The sequence below is a fragment of the Selaginella moellendorffii genome, unplaced genomic scaffold (genome assembly GCF_000143415.4).
Source record: "Selaginella moellendorffii unplaced genomic scaffold, v1.0 SELMOscaffold_36, whole genome shotgun sequence".
Taxonomy (NCBI): Eukaryota; Viridiplantae; Streptophyta; class Lycopodiopsida; order Selaginellales; family Selaginellaceae; genus Selaginella; species Selaginella moellendorffii.
In genome coordinates, this window is record NW_003314297.1 from 745,261 (window position 1) to 768,220 (window position 22,960).

The 22,960-nt window shown below is 44.1% G+C and overlaps 6 protein-coding genes and 1 long non-coding RNA gene across 9 annotated transcripts in view; 4 read left to right on the forward strand and 3 right to left on the reverse strand.

Moving 5' to 3' along the window:
- The window catches only part of LOC112349129 (oleosin 16 kDa-like), an 879-nt gene extending 350 nt beyond the window's left edge, over positions 1-529 (forward strand). Inside the window, exon 2 of the mRNA XM_024682920.1 lies at positions 20-529. Coding sequence (XP_024538688.1) covers positions 20-330 — 311 coding nt within the window. The 3' untranslated portion in view covers positions 331-529. The remainder of the gene's footprint in view (positions 1-19) is intronic.
- A 5,284-nt stretch (positions 530-5,813) lies between these two features.
- LOC9653223 (nucleolar complex protein 2 homolog) lies at positions 5,814-8,978 on the reverse strand. The gene is made up of 14 exons (XM_024683179.1): positions 8,839-8,978; positions 8,722-8,785; positions 8,540-8,663; positions 8,419-8,485; positions 8,274-8,368; positions 8,148-8,219; positions 7,608-8,096; positions 7,251-7,553; positions 6,860-7,189; positions 6,601-6,807; positions 6,457-6,546; positions 6,307-6,401; positions 6,151-6,255; positions 5,814-6,098 (listed from the first exon to the last, which is right to left on the reverse strand). The coding sequence occupies exons 1-14, from the start codon at positions 8,960-8,962 to the stop codon at positions 5,885-5,887; spliced, it is 2,379 nt and encodes a 792-aa protein (XP_024538947.1). The 5' UTR covers positions 8,963-8,978; the 3' UTR covers positions 5,814-5,884.
- A 6,216-nt stretch (positions 8,979-15,194) lies between these two features.
- LOC112349168 (kanadaptin-like) lies at positions 15,195-17,874 on the forward strand. The gene is made up of 12 exons (XM_024683054.1): positions 15,195-15,471; positions 15,525-15,610; positions 15,666-15,745; positions 15,804-15,859; positions 15,919-15,967; positions 16,019-16,180; positions 16,242-16,331; positions 16,387-16,500; positions 16,556-16,680; positions 16,733-16,953; positions 17,014-17,658; positions 17,725-17,874. Exons 1-12 carry the CDS (start codon positions 15,257-15,259, stop codon positions 17,772-17,774), a joined length of 1,893 nt encoding a protein of 630 aa, XP_024538822.1. The 5' UTR covers positions 15,195-15,256; the 3' UTR covers positions 17,775-17,874.
- On the forward strand, positions 17,867-19,241 carry LOC9653225 (probable signal peptidase I-1). 2 transcript variants are annotated; one of them, XM_024683057.1, is made up of 7 exons: positions 17,867-18,297; positions 18,358-18,426; positions 18,486-18,545; positions 18,592-18,678; positions 18,739-18,806; positions 18,874-19,002; positions 19,126-19,241. In XM_024683057.1, the coding sequence occupies exons 1-6, from the start codon at positions 17,881-17,883 to the stop codon at positions 18,998-19,000; spliced, it is 828 nt and encodes a 275-aa protein (XP_024538825.1). In that variant the 5' UTR covers positions 17,867-17,880; the 3' UTR covers positions 19,001-19,002; positions 19,126-19,241. The 2 variants fall into 2 exon arrangements, with proteins under 2 accessions (XP_024538825.1, XP_002978030.2); XM_002977984.2 differs by lacking the exon at positions 19,126-19,241 and having other exon boundaries at positions 18,874-19,101.
- LOC9658144 (dirigent protein 1) lies at positions 19,218-20,187 on the reverse strand. The gene is made up of 2 exons (XM_002978163.2): positions 20,128-20,187; positions 19,218-20,060 (listed from the first exon to the last, which is right to left on the reverse strand). The coding sequence occupies exon 2, from the start codon at positions 19,937-19,939 to the stop codon at positions 19,274-19,276; it is 666 nt and encodes a 221-aa protein (XP_002978209.2). The 5' UTR covers positions 19,940-20,060; positions 20,128-20,187; the 3' UTR covers positions 19,218-19,273.
- Positions 20,188-20,233: 46 nt separating this feature from the next.
- Positions 20,234-22,394, forward strand: LOC9653226 (SPX domain-containing protein 1). Of its 2 annotated transcripts, XM_024683056.1 has the most exons (6): positions 20,234-20,671; positions 20,782-20,944; positions 21,036-21,739; positions 21,782-21,842; positions 21,906-21,977; positions 22,046-22,394. In XM_024683056.1, the coding sequence occupies exons 1-3, from the start codon at positions 20,303-20,305 to the stop codon at positions 21,572-21,574; spliced, it is 1,071 nt and encodes a 356-aa protein (XP_024538824.1). In that variant the 5' UTR covers positions 20,234-20,302; the 3' UTR covers positions 21,575-21,739; positions 21,782-21,842; positions 21,906-21,977; positions 22,046-22,394. The 2 variants fall into 2 exon arrangements, with proteins under 2 accessions (XP_024538824.1, XP_024538823.1); XM_024683055.1 differs by having other exon boundaries at positions 21,036-21,842.
- Positions 22,215-22,575, reverse strand: LOC112349169. The gene is made up of 2 exons (XR_002993299.1): positions 22,502-22,575; positions 22,215-22,432 (listed from the first exon to the last, which is right to left on the reverse strand). It is a non-coding gene; the product is annotated as an uncharacterized LOC112349169 (long non-coding RNA).
- Positions 22,576-22,960: the final 385 nt, after the last annotated feature.

Genomic DNA, 22,960 nt, shown 5'->3' on the forward strand with positions numbered 1-22,960 from the left:
GGGATTCTGGCGGCGTTAGCGCTGGCGGGCACAGTGATCACCGTGACGGTGGTGGGCTTTATCATCGCCTCGCCCTTCCTGCTCTTCTTTAGCCCCGTGCTGGTGCCGCTTGGCACGCTCTTCGTGATCGGCACCGGGATGTTTGCGGTGTTTTGCTCTGCGGTGTCGTGGCTCTACCAGTACATGCGCGGCGGACACCCTCCAGGCTCGGACAAGATCGACACGGTGAGGAGGAGGATAGCTGAGTCCGCACATCATTTGAGCGAGAAGACGCAGGGCACTGGCGGTGATATCAGCCGCTACTTGCAGGACGCAGCCAAGGCTTCGTAAGATCTTCCGGCTAAGCATCCGAGCCAGCTCTGCAGCGATTTCCATTCCCTTTAGCTGTTTCTCTCAGAATCGAGAGGAGTTTCCTCGATCGATCGATGAAACTCCATTCTCTTTGTCCTAAGTTTGTAGCTTTGCAGCAGAGCTTCTTTTTGTGTTCGTTGTCATGTGGTGAATAAGAAACTCCCAGAATCTCTGAATATCTCCTTTCTAATTGTAGAATCTCCTTCTTATTAGTATTTCATTCTTTAAACTACAATATATTCATAGAATAAGTATATTTGTAACCAAGTATTCTTCACTCTTAAGAATTTATTTGTCTATCTATCTGAACACACTTCAGCATCCAAAAATATATACTCATATATTTGAGTGTCATATGTGGTTGTGATGTATGCTCACGTCTACTTTGTCTCCGTCCATCATCTCTCTGTCACTAGCACTTGTCCCCGCCTAACACAGATAAATTCTGGCGCCAGCCCCATGGCTGCCGAGGGCGGGAGTTTATGCAAACATTCGACAAAGGACAATCTTGGGAATCTCGGTAAACGAGCCTAGCAACCTGGGATCAAAACAAAAGCGCTCTTTGATTGAATGTCACTGAGAAATGAGGTGTTTTGGTGGCATGTCCTGTATAACCCAATCTTATGGACGGTCTAAATGTGAATTTGTCCTAGTAGATATTAGGTTAATACATGATGTCCATTATATAGATTACTAGTAGACTAGAGCCAATGTGTTTTAATATGGAATCACCTTTAGTGCATATTGCGCAGCAAATGCTAGTACAAAAATCAATAATTTTAAACAACTTTTTCTTTTGATATTTTTATAGGTATATATATAAACACACAATACTATACAGCATATGCTATATATTTAGAACACTAATATATTCCCAAAGTGAAAAAGAAGAATTACTCAGTAAATATTATTGATAAATATATTATATGCATTATTACTTTGGAATATGAATATATTTAGAATACTAAGATTTTAATACTCAACCCAGAAAACAATTAAAATAAATTTTCTAATTATAATGTTTTTATAGTTATAAAAATAAATATATTTATTACACTTTCAGACAATAAAAAATAAAAGAAGAATTACTAAAAATAAATTTTATTAATTAGAATTTACATGTAAAGTATGTTTTTTACTGGGATTATATATTACTACCCAGACCCGTGTTACTAACATGGACCGTGATCCCGGCCGTGGTCACCGGGATCACGGTCCGTGTTAGTAACACGGACCACTGTTCACGAACACGGCCGTGGGAACACGACCCATGGCCGTGTTCGTGAAACACGGTGAACACGGCTGGGATCCCGGCCGTGTTCGTAACACTGACCCAGACTCATAGAAATGTAAAGAAGAACTACTAAGATTAATTATTATTAATTAGTATATATTATTTATGTTTACTTGGAATATGAATAAATATATAACCAAGATTAAGAACATTAATATATTACTAAGACCCAAACATAACCTAAAAAAATATTGTACATATCCTTAAACTCAAACACCTAGAAATGGAATCGAAATAAATCAATTTAATTTTAAGTAATATAGATATTAGCAAATAATTACTTTGCCATGTTCTTTTTTTAGAATATAAAACAATAAAGTTTAAGAACACTAATCTACTACCCAGACCCAAGTAAAATTAAGAGAAGAAATACAAAAACATAATTGTTATTAAGATATAAACTATAAATTTAAAACCTGATATTCTATGTTTGTAAGATTTATAAAGGTGTTTAATTTATTTGTACTAAGACTAAGCTAACCCACACCTTGAGCATCAACGTCATGTTTGAAATGTAATAGAGAGAGGCAATCTATATGGAATTGTTGTAATTGCCCAATCAATACATCAATATAGCTTATCAATTAGTGAGGGGTGACTCTATCTATAAACGAAACATATACATAAAGAAGAAAATTGTAAGACAAGATAAGTGCCATCTTAGTTATATTAACTGATTGAAAGTCAAAATGAATTTTAATCATAGTATCCAAGTTAGGAAATTATATTCTTGGCCCAATGGTTTCTAAATAACATCCCCTATACAATCACCAGCACACAGCAATCAAGCCCTACAAGAACCCTAAGAGCTGTTGTTCTCATGCCCACACAATTCCTCACAAGAGTTTTTCAGGAGCCAAAAAAAATTGATAAGCAATGTAGGAGGGCCATAGACTTATAACATGCAACATTTTTTGTTGCCTACTGTCCACGCTTATTCCCTAGCAATTCTTTACCCCAGCACCTAGTCTCCGCCCACAAATTCAAATAGTAAATGCTCATCATAGAACTGAGTGCTAATAGCAAACTGGATCAATTAATTTCCTATGGCACTCCTCTATTGGATAGCCATGGCACTCCACTTGGCGCTCCACTGCTCCAAAATGCTGGCCATAGCACTCCACTACTAGTCCAGCCCTAGGGAAAGAAGTGAGAACTAGGATGGAAGAGAGCATATGCATGAGTCAAGCATGGCAACCATCCATAAACCCTAGAGCTCCTAGGCTTTCCACTTAGTGGCTGCTGACCACCCCTGTGGTGGTGTTGGTCACCTCCTCTCCCGCTTCTCCACAAACCCTAGAGCTCTTGGGTGGCCATTGACCACCACAAATATCCCTATGCCATAAAGATCCCTATTGCTGCCTCTCTCTTGACAATTGCCTCTTCTTATTGAGGAAGAAAACTTGCTTGAAGAAACTCCCAATGATCATCAAGCTCCTCAAATCTTGGACACATCCTCCTCCTCAAGCTGCATTTTGAGCACATAGCTTCCTCCTCCACATGGCTCCAATGCCATTGCCAGCCCTACCACTCATGATTGGCTTGTAGAGCTGGGGATGCTCCTCATCTATGAGTTCCAGAGCAAGGGCAATGGCTGAATCGAACAGGTAGATGTAGTTGGAAGTGATGGACATCTTGGGACATGATGCATTCACTTTCACGTGATGGAGACAAAGTAGAACAAGAAAAACTTTACCTTGAGGAGATCATTGACATTGCTGGTGATTGCTTCTGGGATGAGCTCAACAACTAGCAAGGTGTTGTTCTAGAGAACTTGGAGGCAGGGAATGCCATCCTGAAAGAGCAATGTGAGTCCTCCAAATTTGGAATAGGGGCTCGATGCCAAGTACTTTGTCAGACTCTAGACAACTAGAATAGTAGTTCATCAAGATGGATTTGTTGGGAGATCTAGTGATGGGATAACCATTGGGAAGTCCAAGGCTAAAGTGAATACGGACCGACAAGCAGGGTAGCTTGGTGAAGTGTTCAAAAGCCGGCTCTAGTTCCCTTGGGAGATCGAATGGCCAATACTCCCAGTCCAAGAGTGGGTGGCACTATCTACTTGGATACTTGGCATGGCTTAACAGAACTTCGCTCTAGGCCCATGGCTAGAGCACCCAAAGGCGGAAAGTGGGGAGCGTACCCATAAGGCTCGCATAAGGCCACAGTGTTTTGAAATGTTGTTCTAAAGTCCCAGACTATGGAAAGGAAGAAGAGTGGTCCTTTGGTGTAGTGACCAAGAATACAGTCATGTGGTGAGGAAATCTTAGAGGACGATGGGACTTAGTAGTCAGGCTTGTGGGCCTTGTCCCAGTGGTGGTATTGGTGAACACGGCCATGGACAGAAAAGGGACTTGGTGGAGACTGTAAAAAGGATATTGAGGAAGGTTATTCCCCATGTCTGCAGGCATCTTTAGAATGCTAAAGAGTGGACCTAAGATAGTCACTCATGGATGGATAGCTTAGTCTTTGAGAGACATGACTGTGATGCAGGTGGTGTTAGACCACCGATGTGACCAAGGTGAATGGGCATGGCTTTAGCGTAATGGGCTAGTATGTCGGTGGTACCTTGGGGTGTCAGTCATTGGATCGGACATGTGAAGCACTTGGACCAAGTAAAAAGGTTGAGTGGCATGGATGCCAATTCTCAGGGCTAGTAAGCCCCAAGTCTTGAATTAAACTTATGAAGGTTGTCCATGAGGTTCCTCCAAGTGGTCGGAGGTGTGGTTAAGTGATTAAAGTAGAAAGGAAAAATTAATTACTTATATCGAGGTTAAACTCAGGCCAGCAAACTTGAGAACTTTGGCTACTCGGGGGCCCAAGGTTATTCAAATAACCTCGGCCCCTCTAGCCACTAAAGTGCATAAGATCAAGTTTGGGCTAGCCACCTCGGGCACTTTAGCCACCCAAGGTTATTCAAACAACCTTAGCCTCTCGAGTAGCCAAAGTGCCTGAGGTACTTGATATTTTTTCTTTTTTTCTTTTACTATTTGAATTTTTTATTATTTTTGTTTAGTTTAACTAACAAAATGTCTTCTCTTGTAGAAAAGGAAAATAGTACTACCTAAAAAGGCTGTTAAAGCCAAGAAAACATGAGAAATTAAATTCAACACTAGTGAAAATATTACAATTGACATATCTATTGACACATCGTGCAATAAATTTTAAAACAAAAGTTGCATCAAGACCATTTAGATGTGGTAAGGGAAACTTATTGCCACCTTCATAAAACTCACTTTGGGCAAATATAGGCTATCACAGCTCTTATTACTTTCTAACTCACTCTATATTCTACATCTTTTAATTTGCCATAAACATATGTTATCAAGTTCTCACATTGGAGGAGAAGCTCTTCAAAAAGCACTTGAACTACTATAACACTCTTGAGAGGATACATTTATAATCTTTAGATACTAGTGCAATTTACATTGGTCCATTCAAAACAAGGAGTTAAGATCCTTCATTCTAACTTATCTACGCAAAAATTTCTTCATTCATTGCAAAATTACTTACTTGTAAAGCATTTTTCATTACCCTTACCAAGGAGAGTGCCCAAAGTATGCAGTAATAGTAAACTCAACCCATGGCATTTGAAAAGCACTTAAAATATGCTGAAAAACATCACACCTAAAACTCTAACCCAAACTCTAAACCCTGCTGATGTGTCAAAAAACATTTAACATGAAGATGCAATGCAAAAAATTGCATATATAACATTAATTTAGACTTTGCCATGCATATGTGGCAAACACTAATGCATACTTATGTATTAAAAAAAAGTTATGCTCAAAATATTATTTTGTGAATCACAGTGTGTTACAATAATTTAAGCATGTATGTGGTTTTTTTTCATATATATATTTTTGAAGCATGCAAGATTTTTTATCAGGCCATTGGGGGGTGTACCTCCCCTCCAAAATTGTAATAAAGAACTGCTTGTCATAATTGGATGGACTTTTGTCATAGTTGTCATAGTTGGATTTTTTAAGAATTGAGTTCTAATTTAAAAATAGCAATTTAAAAATATTTGCTATGCACTATAAGACACTGAATCTAAATAATTACAATCAGTTATCAATCCTTCAGCATCCCAAATGCAAAATCCACTATCAAAGCTAGCACTCACAACATATACTAAAATTCTAGTGGCCAAAGTTGCACACAGTTCTAAAGGTTTGTAAGCATTTTTATTCAAAAATTATGTGTTAGATAAGAAATTCTGTAAAAACAATTCTTTTGTTATTTGGTTCTTTGCTTCTGTTTAGAAGATCTCTTTCTTTTCTTGTTTGCTGGCTTTTGTGTTGCTTCATCATCGTTAGAACGCACGCCTTCATCGTCTTGCTCATCGTCATCCGAGAGAAGAAGATCTTCGACCCTGTCCTCCTCGACCCCCGCTTGATCGCCTTTCTCTTTCTCCTCCTCTTTTTGTTGCTTCTTCGTAAGAATCTCAGTCCTGCAATTATACCCGATCAAACAAAACCTGGAGAAGAAGTTGAGATTCAGACCCTGCTCTCTTCTTTTGTTGATGCCATTTCTTGTTAAACAACTCCTTGGCCTTGCCATCGTCTCGAGCGAGCTCGTCCTCGTCCGGCTTTTGCTTTACCTCCACACTGCAACAAGAGAGTAAATAAAAAGAGGTACTAGAGAAACGAGAAAACAACCTTGTTTCTACAAGAGCTTGCCGCCGTTCTTTCGCTCGTTCTCGTAGAACGTTGCAATATTGAAACAATGGACTTGTTCCAGCCTCCCTCTCAGCCTGTTCGTGAAAAGGCTTGAGAGAGAAAAGAAAACCACCAAGCGCATGCACGTACCTTTAGAAAGGATGCAACAGCTTCGCTATCTTTTGGAGAGAACGAGACCCCTTCCCGCTTCTTTGTCACAAACTCTACATTTCGTTCAATCTGAAATAACAAAGTTCAGTGCTGGAAAAATTAAAACCGTGAAAGTTGTCTTGCCTGTTCAACGAGCTGCCTCGCTAGCCTTCTAAAACGGTCGACATTCGTTTCTTTCACGAATCGACGGAGTTGAGCGAGGGGAATCAGAGCCAGCTCAGGAAACGCCACGGAGTAACACCACTGCGTCAAATGCTCAGCAAGCTGCTCGAGCACCGTGTTCACGCATTCTTCCTGAAAGGCCCTCGTCTTCACCACTGGTTTACCCACCTACAAATCACCAGCATGAGTCACTTGAAGAAACTAAAAAACACGCGTTTACCTTGATCACGACATGAAAATCTACGCTGTCCCCAGCTCCTCCAGTTGGCGGCTTTTTCATCTCTTTAAAATCGAGCATATCCAGCAGCACGGGAGCAACTGGGATGAACGTATTCGTGGCCGCTGCCAATCTGTTAAGCATCACCGCGCACTGCATTCGCAGAGGAAAGTAGCGAGCAGTAGGAACGAGACGAGAGACGCCCCCGAGAATTTGAGCCAGTGGATACGCTAGAGGCTGAAGATTGTCCTTGCCAGTGTAAGCGCTCACTACTTTCACCCACAGTTCCAGCGAAGCCATGTACTGCCAGCAGTAAACTTTCTTGAAGGAATCCTGGAAAGTAAATATTCTATCAGCGTCACCGTCTTGAAGACAAAGCAGAGAAAACACTTACCTTGGATTTTACAGTGAGTGCGTTTCGGAGTATAATAGCCAGCTGCTTGATAAAAGTAAAGGCGCATTGGTACGAGACAGCAATGTCGACGCCATAGAGCTCCACTACACAATTTGCCAGGAATTGTATCCGAGGAAGAGTTGTCGCGCTTACAAACTTTGCGCTAGAAACGAACTGCTTGTAGATGGTCTTTGAGCAGGACTCGAGGCAATCCGTGCCAAGTTGCATGGCCATGTCGCGGATGCACGAGAAAGCTACGAAAGACAAGGATTGTTCGCCGGTGCTCCAGAAATGAAACGCAGCCTAGACAAGGAAATGGCTGAGAGTTGAAGAACATCTAGAAAAGTATCTGCATACCTTCAGAAACTTCCTTCCCAGAGCTGGAAACTCACCAAGAACAACGATCGACGGCCTCAAACGTCTCAAGGTAAACGAGATCATCCGGTTGTCCGTCATCTGGTTTAACACATGTAGCGCGCTGGCCAGGTACGACTTGACAAACGGGAACAGCTTCTTCCAGCGGCCAATTTTCTTGAGATCCTCCGTAGCCACCTTTTTCTCTTGATGAATATGCAGCATTTTCTTGAAGATCCCATCGAGCTCAGAGAGAATAAAGACCATGACCTTGTTGAAAACGTTGCTGCTATTGATGACAAATCGCTCCGAGAGCTCCTCCTCCGCCCCCTCCCCATAGTGACATGCGCTGCGAAAAGCACCAAGTAGCTTCCGCAGCGCGGCATAGTTCTCCTTTTCCTTGACAGCTATGATCCAAGTTTCTACGTGAGCAATCGTCAGGGAGTCTTCTTCCTTGTCACGAGACGTTGGCTTCTCAGCATCGTCTTGTTCCTATAAAGAATAACTCGGATAACAAATCAAAAGAAACCAGGCAAGCCGTACCTCTTCTTCGTCTTCTTTGAACCCAAGAAGTTCTTGATCATGTTCCTCAAGGAACTTATAAAACTCTGGATCCTGCATAGCAGATTACAATACAATCGTTAAAGCGTCAGACTAGTTCTGAGCTACCTTCCCCTTGAGTTTCTCGAGATCCATTTTGTGCTTCTCAATCTCGGATTTGAACTTTTTGTTCTCGTTTTTAACTTCCGCGTTATCCCCATCATCTGGAAGACCAAAGTTAGCTAGATAAATCTTAGACAAACAAAAAGAATACCGCTTTCGGAATCGTCTTCCACATCAGGTGGAGTGATGTCAATAAAGTCTTCTTCCTCTCCATCGACCTGATCGGATGACACCATTTTAGTGCTGTTTTAGTTCGTGGTCTTACGGCTCACCTCTGGAAGAGGAGCGTCGGGATCACTCGCGTCGTCAGAACCGACTCCATTTTCAACATCATCATCGCCATCGTCAAGGAAATCTCCATCCATGAGCTCATCCACATTCATCTCCTCCATTTTCCTACAAGAAAATGGAAATTTGTCAATTTATCAATTTGTCTTCCGCAATTGAGACGTACTTCTTCTTCTTCGTCGACGCATCGGCAGCATTTTCCGCGAGGGCCGCCTTGCGACGCTTGTCTTCTGCAACAAGGATTAGATGCACTCACTGCAAAACCGCGATTTTTCTTCCATACCCAGTGCCGCTTCTTTGTGGCGGAGCGCATTTCGCATGGGCTTGAGCTTCCGGCGCTTGGCGATCACCGACTTGAGATGCTTCTTCGTGAATTTCTTGACGCTCTTGGGCGCTTTCTTCCCCATTGCTCAGATATCCCAAAACCCTAGCAAGACCCCTAGTTTTAGGTATATTCTACAATTTTGAGAAAAAGTTCACAAACAAACAAGAAAAGAATAAGATATATTCTCACCATGTTAATCTTCACATATGAAGACCATATGTAGTTGAGTGCTTCTGCTCGAGCACATCTCCTGTTGAAACAATGTGTTAGTGTCTGGTAGTAACTAGCGAGTGGCATTTTAAGGTTTTCCTGAACCTTGCTGTCTCATGCTTGGAAATGCAAAATATAAACAAAACAAAAAAAAAAACCAAATAAATTGGCTCTTGAAACATATAATGGAAAGCTCACCCAGTCGAATCGCAGGAGAGCCCGGCCTGCAGCAAATATATGAAAGCCAGAGTGTTAGAGTGTGCGTTTTTCTTGTCTCTGATGTTCACACTCAAAGTTTATCAATACTCAAGCATTATTTTCTTGGTATCAGGTTTTTTCTAGGGTTCCTCTGGTTGGTGGACAGCATTTTGCGGCATAACCGATGATGAGTAGGCGAATCTAGGAATAGTAATCTCATCATGGCTGGAATCCGAAAGACACTCAATTTTCGATGGGCTTACAAATTTGTTGTGATAGGGAAAGGCATGTCCGTAAGATTCATCAGCATATTTCAAATCTTTTCAAAGAGTACAGCTAATCCTCTTGTGCACAAGCTTTCCAGGCAGGACAAAAAGGAAATGGCCAAGCTTCCTTATCAAAACCTGGTTGGGACATTGATGTATTTGGCCATGGCGAGCAGAGATATCGCGGTAGTGGTTTCCAGAGTACATGTCAATTCATTTAGAACCATGGCACTGGTATGCAGTGGAGTGAATCATAAACTACATATGCCAAACTGCATCCTTACATCTTGTGTTCAAGCGGGTGGCCAAAGGAAATATTTGTTCAGGGGTGTTGGTACCATATTGGATGGTGAATGTAATGCAGTTGTTTCCTGGCGCAGCCAAAAACAGAGAATGGTTGCATTATCAACTTGTGAAGCTGAGTACATTGTAGTGATAGAAGTAGTCAAAGAGGCTCTATGGATCTGATGTTATTAGTTTTGGACTACAAGCACCATTGAATGTCTACAATGACAATATGGCGTGCCTACAATCTGCTGTGAATCCAATACACCACTAGAGGAACAAACACTTCGAAGTGTTCACTATTTCATCAAAGAGCAGATTGAAAGAGAAGGTGTACATTTCCATAACAAACATGACCACAGATCTGCTTACAAAAACGACTTTTGAAGTCTGCCAACAACAGCTCAGACTAGTTTCACAAAGGGAGTAGCAATAGGTCGCAGTGTTTAAACAATAGCAGCAAATCACAGTATGTGATTGAGGCACAATCAAAAGAAACTTATGTATACATCTCAATTCTTATTTTCCCATCTTAGCTTTGATGTCCACTGAATGAAAAGGTGCTAAAGAGAGCAATGACAGTCAGCTGGTCATGTAAAATGTGGCCTGGTAGCAGAATGCAAAGGCCACCATTTTCTAGTGGCATCTTCATCATGTTTTCGCTGTTCAAGTAGTTATGAACAAAGCCACAAAAACTTAGGCCTAATTTATATTTAACCAAGCGCAACAAATTTTTCAGGATGGAAAAGAAATATGAAACAAAATGGAAATTGTCTTTCTTAAAGTTTCCTTGCTCGAGTAATAGCTATCTCCTTGGTCTAGGAAAGACAATCGTGGTAAGCTGCCTCTCAACACTGCTACTGGAGAAATTGTTAGAGGTAAAGGACGATGCCAGGTTCAACATGAAACTATGGGAGGTTGGTCCTCCTCAAGTTGAAGATTTCAAGAACATGATGGACAACGTAGTCAAGACGGACCTGCATGTATCACTGACTGGAGACGGGAATGTCTGGATCAAGCAGGTGTTGGCTCTGCGTTGCCTTCATGCGGCAGTGACTGCGATTTCTACACGAAGTTATAGTAATATGCTCGCATCTTTGGAACGCAGGGCCCCAGACTCTTGACGATGTAATAGTTTTCATCAGGCGCGGGTTGGGATTTGGTGAAGGTGAAAGGATTTTCCTTTCGTGGTATTTTGACGGGCGAACAAGGCGACGACGGGTGCATCATGGTTGCAGCATATGTTCTCGGAGGATGTTTCCTGGTTCAAACACGACCATGGTAGTGAGACTTCGTGCTGTTTACTGCAGCGACAACACGGCATTCTGTAGCATCACTCGCAGGGACAGGCACCGGACATGCGCAGACGCTCCATATTCCTCTGCCACCTTTAACAAATGACGACATGAATGAAGTGGCCCAGATATTCTTTGACAGGGTGGTGAAAAAACCAGGGGCCTCGTGTCACGCTTACAGATGAGTGGAAGAAGGTGATCTGCATTGCGGGCGGTAACCGGAGAACGCTCTCATTCCTTATCAACTCTCTGGTGACAGAGCTCCCACGGCCTATTAGTCTGCATGAACTGGACAGGGAGCTGCAGGAGGGATTGGATAAAAGGAAAGTAAGGAGCATGCTTGACAACCCTGTTTAGCAGTCAGTACTTACAGCAAAGGCAAAACGCGCTTGATACTCCAGGCCATACACTTCTCAACTAGGAGTTCCTGTGACACGAGGGGAGAAAGCGTGGGACAGTGATGACACTTGGGGTGATCTTGAAGGACAAGGCATAGTTGGTTTGATTCAAGTAGAGCGAGATCGTCCACTAAGAAAAGCACACAAGGTGTCTGGACCTGTGACCCCAAATTTGCTGCAGTTCCGTGTCAGGTTCCTGCCCCTGGTAGCTTACTGCGTGACACACTTATCTGGCAGCGAATTAAGGGATCTATGGCCGCCCTTGACTTCATCAACAAGGAGGATGCGGACGTGCTTGAATTTGCATTTATGATTCGGCTGAAAACGCTATTGAATAACGGTGAGCATACTTTCCATTTCGCATCTCATCCTTGTATTTTGCAGGTGCACCTTTCACGCTAGGTGATATCGTACCACGCCACACATGGTTGAGTGATGACCTCCATCACATGCAGCTCCAGTTGCCTTCACCACCGAGTAAGTTCGACTTGGGGTTGGCCTGTACTTGGCTTACCAACTTCGTGATCCTGCAGACAGTGTACAGTGGGACATTGTTCAACCAGAAAAAGCACCATGTTCGAAGCAAGAGTTTTTCGATCTCGTGGCTTGTCATCCAGGGTCTTTAATCTATAGACTGTCAAAGAACTCGTACACGGATACAATCATGAAGCTTGAGAGGAGGATATTCAAAAGGGATGGTGAGGTGGAGGCAAAAGTTATTTTCATGCACATGGAAAGGAAGTACAGGTGCAAGAGCACTCTCCTTGATTGGGGGCTTAGTGAGGAAAGAGGTGATTCACATTCATTGGACAGATCATGTGGCAGAGCTGCTGGAGAACATGCCAGGGATTCCAAAATAAATTGTGATTGGAGGTAAATTTGGCAAGGAGAGCCTGGAGAGCTCATTTGAGTTGTTTAATTGTGTGAGGTCGTTGTTATTGTTGACTCTAAAAATATTTCTGTTATTGTACTGTGTTATTTATTTGAACACACAAGCCGACCTATTATTATTAGACTTATTGTAAAGCAAGAAGCATGAATTAATATGTATGACATTGGGAGCATCTAAGTGCTAGGTGACATCAATTTATTACATTCTATACTCAGGCTGGAATGAGATTCTTGAAAGGAGTCTGCATTTTGGTGGCAGTGTCACAAGAATCAAGTGGGGAGTCAAAGTGACTATCAAATGAGAGTGGATTTGAAGTGAACATTGATTTACTCTAAATTCATTCCATAATGTCAGCAGGATTTAGGGCTTTAATGTTTAACTCTACACCATGCGCTTTTAAATTTGAAATGACGTTAGTGGAGAGCTACATGCAGATGATAAGTTTTGAGGGTTATAAAGTTGCATTAACTCACATTTGTTCTGAGAGAGTGATTTGGAGGCTGGTCTTAAACCGATGAGGGATGAGGCTCTACTTATGCTATGGAAGCCACCCAAACGACTTGGGATGTTTGAGAAGATTTCAGTGATATTAGTTTGATGCTTGAGGCTGAGTCTCCCTTCTGCATGGAGCGACAGTGCCATATCCAAGAAGCTCAGGTAGTAACAACTTGTAACATGTTGATGAAATCCTCGTTGGGCAGTGATCCACTGCAGAGAGTTCCAAACTATCCAGAAGAACTGGAAACCTTGCAGCTCCAGCAATTGAAAGATGAGGAGAAGATGCTGTTGCAGTGCCGATATGGGCTGGAAGTGTTTCGGCATTTCCCCCCTCCCAAACTTATGAGATCCTATGTTTAAAAACATTAACAATAAAGTACCCTACCTTTGCCTTCCTCACTCAGATACGAAGACATGAACTAACAAATGTGTAAATGTCGGTTAAACAAACAAACTTTTTTAATTTGCTTATGCGCATGAAGCGACATACATCTGCTTGTTCATAACCAGTGTATATTATTAAATCAAGAAAATAAGTAAATAAGCATGAGAAAACAAAAAAAAACCTTGATTCGCTTGTAGAACGTGGTTTACAAGTCCAGCGAGCTCTTAGGGCTCTCGGGTGAGCGAGTTTTGAAACCTGTGGAAAGAAATAAAGGAAAAAAGTTGACAGTCTTCCAAGTGAAGAAAGCCTTCCATCCAGGAGTACAGCATTGGATATCTGGTGATATCTCATTGGATCTCATTAAGAGCTCGACTCGAAATCTCTTGGTTGTAGTTGGAGATGAGATCTACTTGAATATGACCAAGAGAAAAGAAAACCTTCGGTGGTTCCAGAGCTCCTAAAACTGCAAGTCTTGCAAGCGAAGCAATTCTCTCTAACTCCATTGAATGAGGACACTTCCACTACTGCGTGCCAAGCTTGATTCATCACCTTCCAGAACGAATCATGACTTCAGGAAAGAAACCAAGAAAAAGATAATCTGCTGCATAGTTTTATTTATTGTGAATATTAATTATTTTTACTTTTCTTACACACATGTTTATTATTTAAAAATATAGGATTAATCTGATTAGTTAGAAAAATAATAATTTATAAACATTTTTTAAGCAAAAAACAAAAATAGCAACACTTGGTTTGCTTAATAGTAGTGTTATACTTATTAATTCAATTGATCAAATAAAGTTTATGATTATAAGCATGTTTGTAATTTACAAAACACAAGATTAATCTTATTGCATATCAACCATTAGATAATAGAAAAAAGAATATACTACAAAGGGTTTAAGAAAATTTATAAATAACCGGAGAGCGAACAACGACGGACTCATAAGAGCCAGGTTTGGCAGAGCTTGCAGTAGGCACGAAAATTTCCATCCAAACTGACTCCTACCTCAGTGCTGTGTCCGTTCAGATTGAAAATGAAATCATCGGCTTGCCACTGAATCGCAGCAAAAAGCTTATAATCTATACAAAACTTCATCATCAATTCAAATACTAGCAAACTTACAATTTCGTAAGAGTTCCATTTGGTCCAGGTAACGTAGTGCAGGTAATGTAATGTAATGAGTAATTGTATGACTACTCCTGATGACGAAAACTGCCATTAGAAGCTGACAGAAAATCAAACATTTCATATCTCAATTTGGCGGGGACATAGAATCATTCGAACCGGTCAAGTCAACTGCGCGTAGGTAGTCAAGGAGACTTTGGCCAGATGGATATCCTGCTGCATCCTCTACGTGAGGCTTTCGACTTGCCTGTGAGGAAAACTGAAATGCATCGAGTCCAGAAAATGCAATCATGTCGTGCATTTGGTTCAAACAAAACGGCACCACCAGCTCAAGCTTGAAGTTCGTTAAGCGACATCTGCGTAGACCTATAAAGAATTTGAAAAACCAGCACTAGATTTACTGCAAAACTAATAGGCATACCCAATGAGGTCATGCCAACCATTTCCCTTGTAACTGAAGCAGTCACTGACCAAAGGCCGATCCTGGAAAATTCAGCTGTTTTTGGTTTACCTTAGTTGTTGTAATGTTTGTGAAACAATAAGCAAGCAAAACATCAACTTACACTCTTGGAAAAGAAGTCTTTGTTATCTAGATCACAAGTCTGCATCTCTTCTAAGTTTATGGAGGGTGTTAACCATGCTATGCTCTTCACTCCCGTTTTGATTGTTCCCCCATCGGCCTTTTGCTGATTGTCCAGGTAGAGCAAGAAACATACTTTAATTCAACGTGATCTACATCACATTTCTCTATTCGTAAAACTTTGATAAATAGCCCTACGTAAAGCTTAAAACGAGTGGGGTTTTGCTAGGGCTTGAAGAAATGGGCGACATGATGCCGCCTCCGCCTGCTGTGTTTCGTCCTCCGCCGCCCCCAATCGCTGCGCTGCACCCGCCAGCTCCGCCGGATGTCGACGACAAGAAGAAGATCGTCGCTCCAGCTCGGCCCTACGACATTCCCGAGTGGAGCCACGCACCGGGTAAACCCTACTTTCTCGAGGTGCTCAAGGATGGATCAATTCTGGAGGAGCTTCCAGTGTGAGTTTCTCGTCATTGCTTGTGTCGAACTATTCTCATGGATGTTCTTACAGCTCGGAGAAGGGCGCTTACATGTTTGGGAGGCACGAGAACTGTGATTTTGCGCTGGATCATCCCAGCATTTCTCGGCACCATGCTGGTGAGTGAGTTTTCTGTGTTTCTTCTCATCTTCTACTTCATTTTTCTGGTATCAGTTCTTCAGTACAACAGCAATGGGGATGCGTTCATCTTCGACTTGAGCAGCACTCATGGCACTTTCGTCAACAAGCTAAAGGTTGGAATTTTTTTTCCATTTCTTGAGATGTCGAGAGATACGAGTCTCTTTTGTTCAGGTAAAAGCTAAAGTTCACGTTCCTGTACACGTTGGAAGTATCTTTCGCTTCGGTCTGTAAGTTTCATGCTAGTTCTCAGTCTAGTATCGATTAACCGGTGCCTATCCTTTTGTAGCTCTACTCGAATGTACCTCTTTCAAGGCCCAGAAGAACTTATGCCTCAGGTATGTTTTGAGCTGTGGCGAGAAAAATCGAACTGAGTGACTTGCTGCTAGGAAGGGTTGTCACGGAAAGACCGGCAGATAATGAGGCAGCTTGAAGCTCAGCAGTCGAAAGAGGAGGAAGAGGCCTCTCTTTTAAGAGCACGAGCTGATGCTGCAGCCGAGCAAGGGGCATCGTGGGGAATGGGAGAAGACGCTGTTGATGAAGAAGCTGTGGTAAGTACTTCAGCGTTCTCATGTGATCGTTTATCTGGTATTTTGTTTTTATACTTGGCAGGAAGACGATTTGACATGGCAATCGTACAAGGGGCAGTTGACGGAAAAGCAACAGAAAACCATGGAACAAATCCAAAAACGCAACGATAAGGTCTGTTTCCTTGTTCATCAAGACGATCCAAATGACTACTTCTTCGGCAATACAGCTTACGAACCTGAAAAAGGAAATTGATGCAATCCAAGCTAAAGAAGCTGCACAGGGAGGCCTCACTCAAGGACAGCAAACACAAGTAACCCGAAATGAAAAGAGGATTGAAGAGGTATTTATTTTCTACGTATTCTGGCTTTGTAATGATCGTTTTCTTTTTTGGTCAGCTCCTGGAGCAGCTTGAAAATCTTGAGGAAACTCTAAACGACAGCATAAAGGAGAGTGTCTTCGGAATAACAGGCGTTAAACGGAAAACTAAAAACTTTGAGGGGGAGGAAGAAGATGATTTAAGGTAAGCCTTGGTCAGTGTTCTCCTCGTTACTTATTCGTCCGTCTTCTGCCAGCGACGACGACTTTTATGACCGGACGAAAAAGAAACATAAGAAGGACACGGAGGCTCAGAGCGCAGCCTCTCTTCTGGAAAAGCTTGATCAGCTAGCGAAAGAGATGGAGGAAGTGCGCTTAAAACTCATTGGAGAAGGAAAGAAACCTATGCCTTCCAGTCATGAGGAAGGTTCTGACGACCCCTTGGATGCTTATATGAGTAACGTTTCTACTGAATTAGGTGAGTTTTCAGTCTTATGCTGAAGTACTTCGATTCTTAACTAGGGCCTTCTTTGCGCAGTTGAAGATGGTGCCACACGGTTGAGAACGGAGCTGGACAGGCTTCAGGCTGAAACAGATAAAGTGTCTACGCTCTTGAAAGTTGCAGATCCCACCGGGGAAATCACCAAAAAATGGAAAACCAAAGGTGACGAAAGCTCCCAGCCTTCTGAAGTGCCACCTGAAAAGAGCGGCACTACTTTGGACGCTAACAAACCCGACCAAGAAGCTGGCGTAATCTCCGACAGCGTTATTTGGATCGGCGCTCCCCGGCCTCAGGAGCCAGCCGAAGAGCCCGCATCTGAACGCGCGGAAGCTGCCGAAGAGGACGCTGCTGCGGAGGACAAGTTTGTGCCTTACAAAGAATGGAAGGAGAGTTTGCAACGGCATAATCCAACATCATTGCTGCCAGGCGGGCGTGAAGATGCTGAGAAAGTCTCGGAGGACGCTGTGGCCAACGACATCGCGCTGCTGCTAAGACACAAGAAGGGATTGACGAGCAGCCCCGAAGCGACCGAGCGCGAGGAGGAAACAGCTGCAGAAGCTCCTCCAACAAAGACGAAGAGTAAAAAGAAGAAAGCCAAGGAGAAGCGGACGCTGGGTCCTGAGCGTCCAAAGTTCATGGCCGATGAAGAGACGGAATTTGAGTCGTGGGTCCCTCCTGTCGGTAAGTTCTGGCTTTGTTTGTATGATTTCTCTCAAGACTTGTTCGTTTCTCTTGTTTTCTATCCAGGACAAACGGGCGATGGTAGAACATCGCTGAACGAGAAATATGGCTACTAGCTAGGTGAACTTGCTGAGAATTCTCTGTACAGTGATACTGACAAGGTTTTTTAAATGCTTTCCTGAGGAAGAAACTTGAGTTCTTTCTAGGGTTCTACCAGTGCTCATGGTCAGTGCAATGGGTTCCTTAATCGTTGGTGGTGGCGGCCTGATGTTTGGAGGGAGGCAGTATCACCATAGAATGCCGGCAGTGGGTTCGCCAGCTTTTCCGTCAGTAACAGCTATTGGTGTGAAGAGCAAGGGGTTGAAGTTCGGAAGTTTTGGGATTTGTCGAGCTGTTCGTGATCCAGAAGAAGCTCCAGAGCTAAGAAACTCCAAAAAGAACGAAGCTGCGGACGAGAACAAGGATCCTGGGATTGACAGGCGCGAGCTGTTTCTCTCGATTCTCGACGATGTCAAGATCATTGGTGTGGTTCTCGCCGCTTCGATATTTTTCCGGTGGTACGTTGCAGACCCGAGCATCATTCCGTCCGAGTCTATGTCTCCAACGTTGCAGCCTGGAGATATTGTGCTCGTTGAAAAGGTAAAGCTTTCTCTTTTGATAGTTCTTTCTTATTCATGCGCATGGCTCTCTTTTTCCCAGTTTTCATATCGATTCAACTCTCCTGACATCAATGATATTGTCACGTTTGATGGTCCTGCGTCACTGATGGTGAGCGAATGGATTTTTTTCCTGGCTTGAGAACTGAAATTAACTTCTTATATCGTCAGCGAGGTGCTGGAGATTTATTCATCAAGCGAATCGTTGCCAAAGCGGGCGACACTGTTGAAGTAAGCTATGCAAAGTTCAATGGCTCCGTTTCTAAAACGTCTGCAGGTGTCCGACGGAAAACTCATTGTCAATGGAATTACGAAAGAAGAACCTTTCGTCTCGGAAGCCGCAATTTATGACATGCCTTCGGTGGTACGCATCTCGGATTGTTTCTCTCTTTTTTGAGTCTGAGAATTTCGCATTTCCTTGTAGCTTGTACCTGATGGTCACGTCTTCGTTATGGGAGACAACAGGAACAACAGCTATGATTCGCACATATGGTAAAAGCAAAGTGGAACCCGTCATTAGCTATCGGTTTTGCTGATCATCGTTCCCTGTTCTTTCTAGGGGCCCTCTTCCTGTGTCGAGCATCCGGGGCCGCTCCGTCTTGAGGTACTGGCCTTTAACAAGGCTCGGCAGCACACTTGGTTGGATTCGTCAATCAACGCGAGGAGTTTTGACTTCCACTTTCTAAAGGTTGGTGGTGGTGGTAGCTAGGTAGTTGCTTTCGTCCATCCCCGCGTGGGCTTTCCTCCCAAGAGAGAAAACTTTGCAAGAGATTTTGACGATTCACTATCCTTTTCTCTTCTGTTCTTCCAGACTGAACGTCTTGGTCGATGCCATATGCGTGACAACCGAAAAGCACCGAAAAGCCGAGCTAGTGGAAGACGAAGTGGACATCGAAGAATAGCTACAGGAACACGAGTTTATTGCCAAGCGAAAACGAAACTGACCGAAGCAACAGCAACTAACAAGCGAGCCGACGATGAATCAGTCCAGCAATGGCAAGAACACCAAAGAACGACGAGAAACTCAGCGACGACGAAGCAGCGGAGGAGCCAGACGGCGAAGAGCCACCGGGGGAGGACGAAGAGCCGCCGGGTGATGTCGAGGAGCCACTCCTGATCTCGTCCGAGTGCTGGAAAGTTACGTTGAAGTGGAGGACTGCCGAGAAGTTGACGCTGGAGGTAGTGGTGATAACAGCGAAGCCTTGAGCAAACCTGTAGATGCCGGTGCCTCCGACGATGGCGATCTCGCGAGTTGGGTCCGTTATCTTGTCCGATCCATGGAAGCTCAGAGTACCATTCCGGTCAGAGAAGACGGCGGTGAAAGTGAGAAGAATGGTGGAGGCGTCGAGGGAGGTGACCAAGTAAGTTCCTTGAGCTCGGCCCAAGGATGTGGAAGTCGGGGAGGGGCCGAGAGTGAGGGCGTCGTCGATGATGATGACGGTGCCAAAGGCGAAGGTTGTGGTGCTGCCGTTTGCTCCGGCTACTGGGATTCCAGAGGGGTTGGAGACGAAGACGTTATCGTGCATATAGAACTCGAAGCTCGTCTGCTGCTCGCTCTGGCACCTGGAGCTGGGAATTATCCAGGCGAGAGCTGCCAGCGCTAGCGCGAGGAAGTGGTACTTCATCGGAGATCCGGAGAGGAGAAATAAGCGTTGGAGCAGCAGAGAACTTACAGAGCGAATCGGAAGAGACCAAGTTATCTCTACCAGAGACGAAAGATCTCGAGCAATGTTCTCGGAAGAAATTCTAGAGAGGAAAGATCTGTGAGAACTTTGAAGACAATCTATCTGCACTTGAATTGCTCTTTTCTTACGTTCTTATTAGGTGGACTCCACAAGACCTTAGGTAGTGCGTTGCGAGGAGTAAGTCTAGGCGCAAGAGGTGCCCGGTTCGAGTCCCTTGAGAAAGAGGATATTTTCTTGACGAGAATATCCACCTTTCCCACTTCACTTTAATCGCCAGGGCGTTCTAGGGTTCTTCGCGCGGTGATGAAATTCGGTAAGCGATTGCAGCAGCAGATCGAGGAGACGCTGCCGGAATGGCAGGACAAATTCCTCTCGTACAAGCAGCTCAAGAAGCGCCTCAAGCTCATCGCGGCCGAGTGCTTCACCGATCACCCGTTTGGCGGCCACCAGGAGCAGCAGCAGCGGCGGCGGCCAGCGAATTCCAGCAACGAGAGCAGCGGCAGCGTCACTGGGCCGGCTGCCAGTAATGCGGATCGTCAATTCCAGGAGAATGAAGAGGGGCGGGGGCTCACGAGCCAGGAGGTGGAATTCATCCGGCTGCTCAATCTGGAGCTCGAGAAGTTCAACGCGTTCTTCATCGATAAGGAGGAGGAATACGTTATTCGCTTGCAGGTATTTCTTTTCTTTTGCTCGATTGATCGATCGACAAAGACTTTAGTGGAGGATAAGTGCTGATGTCGTGCTTCCTTTTTTTCTTTCCTTCTTGTTTAATTCTTTTCCAGGAACTCAAGGAGAGGATCGAACGGGCGAGAGTGGAAAACGCCGAAAGCTCTTTGTCAGGTGGTCCCTATTTTGACGAGGAGATGCTTAATATCTGGAAGGACTTAGTCACCTTTCACGGGGAGATGGTGCTTCTCGAGAACTATAGCTCGCTCAATTACACAGGTACACGCAAGCTTGAAATCTTTGCTCTTGGCTTCTTCTATGATCTAAGCAACCGCTTTTCTTCTTTTTTCTTCCATTCCATTTGGAACAGGCCTGGTGAAAATCCTAAAGAAGCACGACAAGACAACAGGAGCTCTCTTGAGGCTTCCATTCATTCGCAAGGTCCTGCACCAGCCGTTTTACAAGACGGAGCTCCTCTCCAAGCTCGTCCGGGAGTGCGAGAGCAATCTCCAGTCCATCTTCCCGGCTGCGATGCTGGGCGAGACGGTGATCGATGGGCCAGTGTCCATGGATCCGGCTAAAGTGAGAGACACGTCACAAGCTGGAGTATCATCGTCGGTGGCAGCAGTGGGATCATCTTCATCAGCAGCAGCGAAGGAGGAAGAAGTGGAAGAACAAAAAAAAGAGCTCGAGGGCGAGGGAGGAGGCGATGGAGAGAAAGCAGAGTGCTCGTCCCCAAAGCAGGAGGATGGGAATATGGAAGGGATTTACAGGAGCACAGTGGCAGCGCTCCACACTATCCAGGAGCTTCGCAAAGGCAGCTCCACTTACAGCCCACTCTCACTGCCGCTCTTCAATCGCGAGGAGAATCTGGGCGTCGTGGTGGACGAGTCCACTGTGTCGTGCTAGCGGCGAGCTCTTGATCGAATACAAAACTCGCTGGCGCTTGTACCCTGGTTTTCATATTTTCTGGCGCGTCAAATCTGGACCGGTGGTGTTTTTAGGGTTCTTGGAGAGCTGACAAGCGAATCAAAGTTAACCTTTTTTAAAACCCTGTGGAGAACATGGGCTCAAGTAAGTTAAATATCTCTTCTTTTTTCTTCCTATTGTTACCAGGCTTCTGGAAGACGAGGCCGAGCGCCTGTGTCAAATCGAGAACCAGCTACACCACTTACAGGTATGAAGATTCAACTTCCATTTCAGTCCGTCCTTCGTGTTCTTTGTTTCTTTCATTCCCCAGGTAGAGGAGAGCATTTACACAGGCCATGAAGCAACTGGAGACGACCAACACAACGAGTGAGTGGCGGACGAGGTACCTAGCAGTGAAATCGTTCCTCTTTCCTGATAACTTTGCGTTTTCTTCTGTGAATTCCCGAGTAGGATGACCATGAACTTTGCGGAGGAGCTTGATCGCGAGCTCGCCGAGGCTCTCAAAGGCCACACTCCAGGCAGCTGATCTCTTGAGAAAGGACGACACTGGCACTGCAGCACCCGAGGAAGCGTCCCAAGACAGTGAGTAGAAGATAAAGTTTGCGACGATCGGGGGGTGTTTAGCAAGGATGCCTTTGTGTCATTCCCAACTTCACTGATAACCTGGACAATAACAGCGCGTGGTTATAGTAAGGGTGTCGCTACTCTCGTCTGAAGGTGGGGATCTTTGCCATAATCGGCATCTCTGTCACCCAGGACCTCAAATCCTCCTGGCGGAAATAGTTACTGTTTTCTCGTACTCAGGCACCCAGTCCATCCCATAAGACATCCCAATCTCTGTAAGCAAGCACGCGTACCCTTATCAGTGCCATCTTCACCAATAATGACATTCATGGCCGATATTACTTGTGCAACGGGAGTTGTCTTACTATCCCGTGGAAGAACCAAAGACTTTGTATACGTACCCAAGATCAACCTCGCAGACTCCCAATCTTGCCAATGTGTGTGCCTCATCAAGGTACACTCCAACAGTTTTAGAAGACATCCAGAGAGAAAAATACCTTGTAGGCTTTGCAGACTTGCACTATCTCTTTTAATCTGCAAATTTCACCCTCCATGCTGTAAATATCTTCGATGACAACAATTATCTTTTTCCAAGGCCGATGTAGAACTGAGGGAATATTCCATTTGCCGCCACGTCAGTATTAGGGTCACGACCATTGGGGACACTTAAGGGGAAAAAACAGGGGATCATTGGTATGTGAGGAAGTGAAGAAGAGAATAAAGGAAAAAGGATGCCTCGACGAAGAGGTCTTCGGCGAAGTGCCCTTGATTGTGTGAACGAGCGACTTCGGATACGACGAG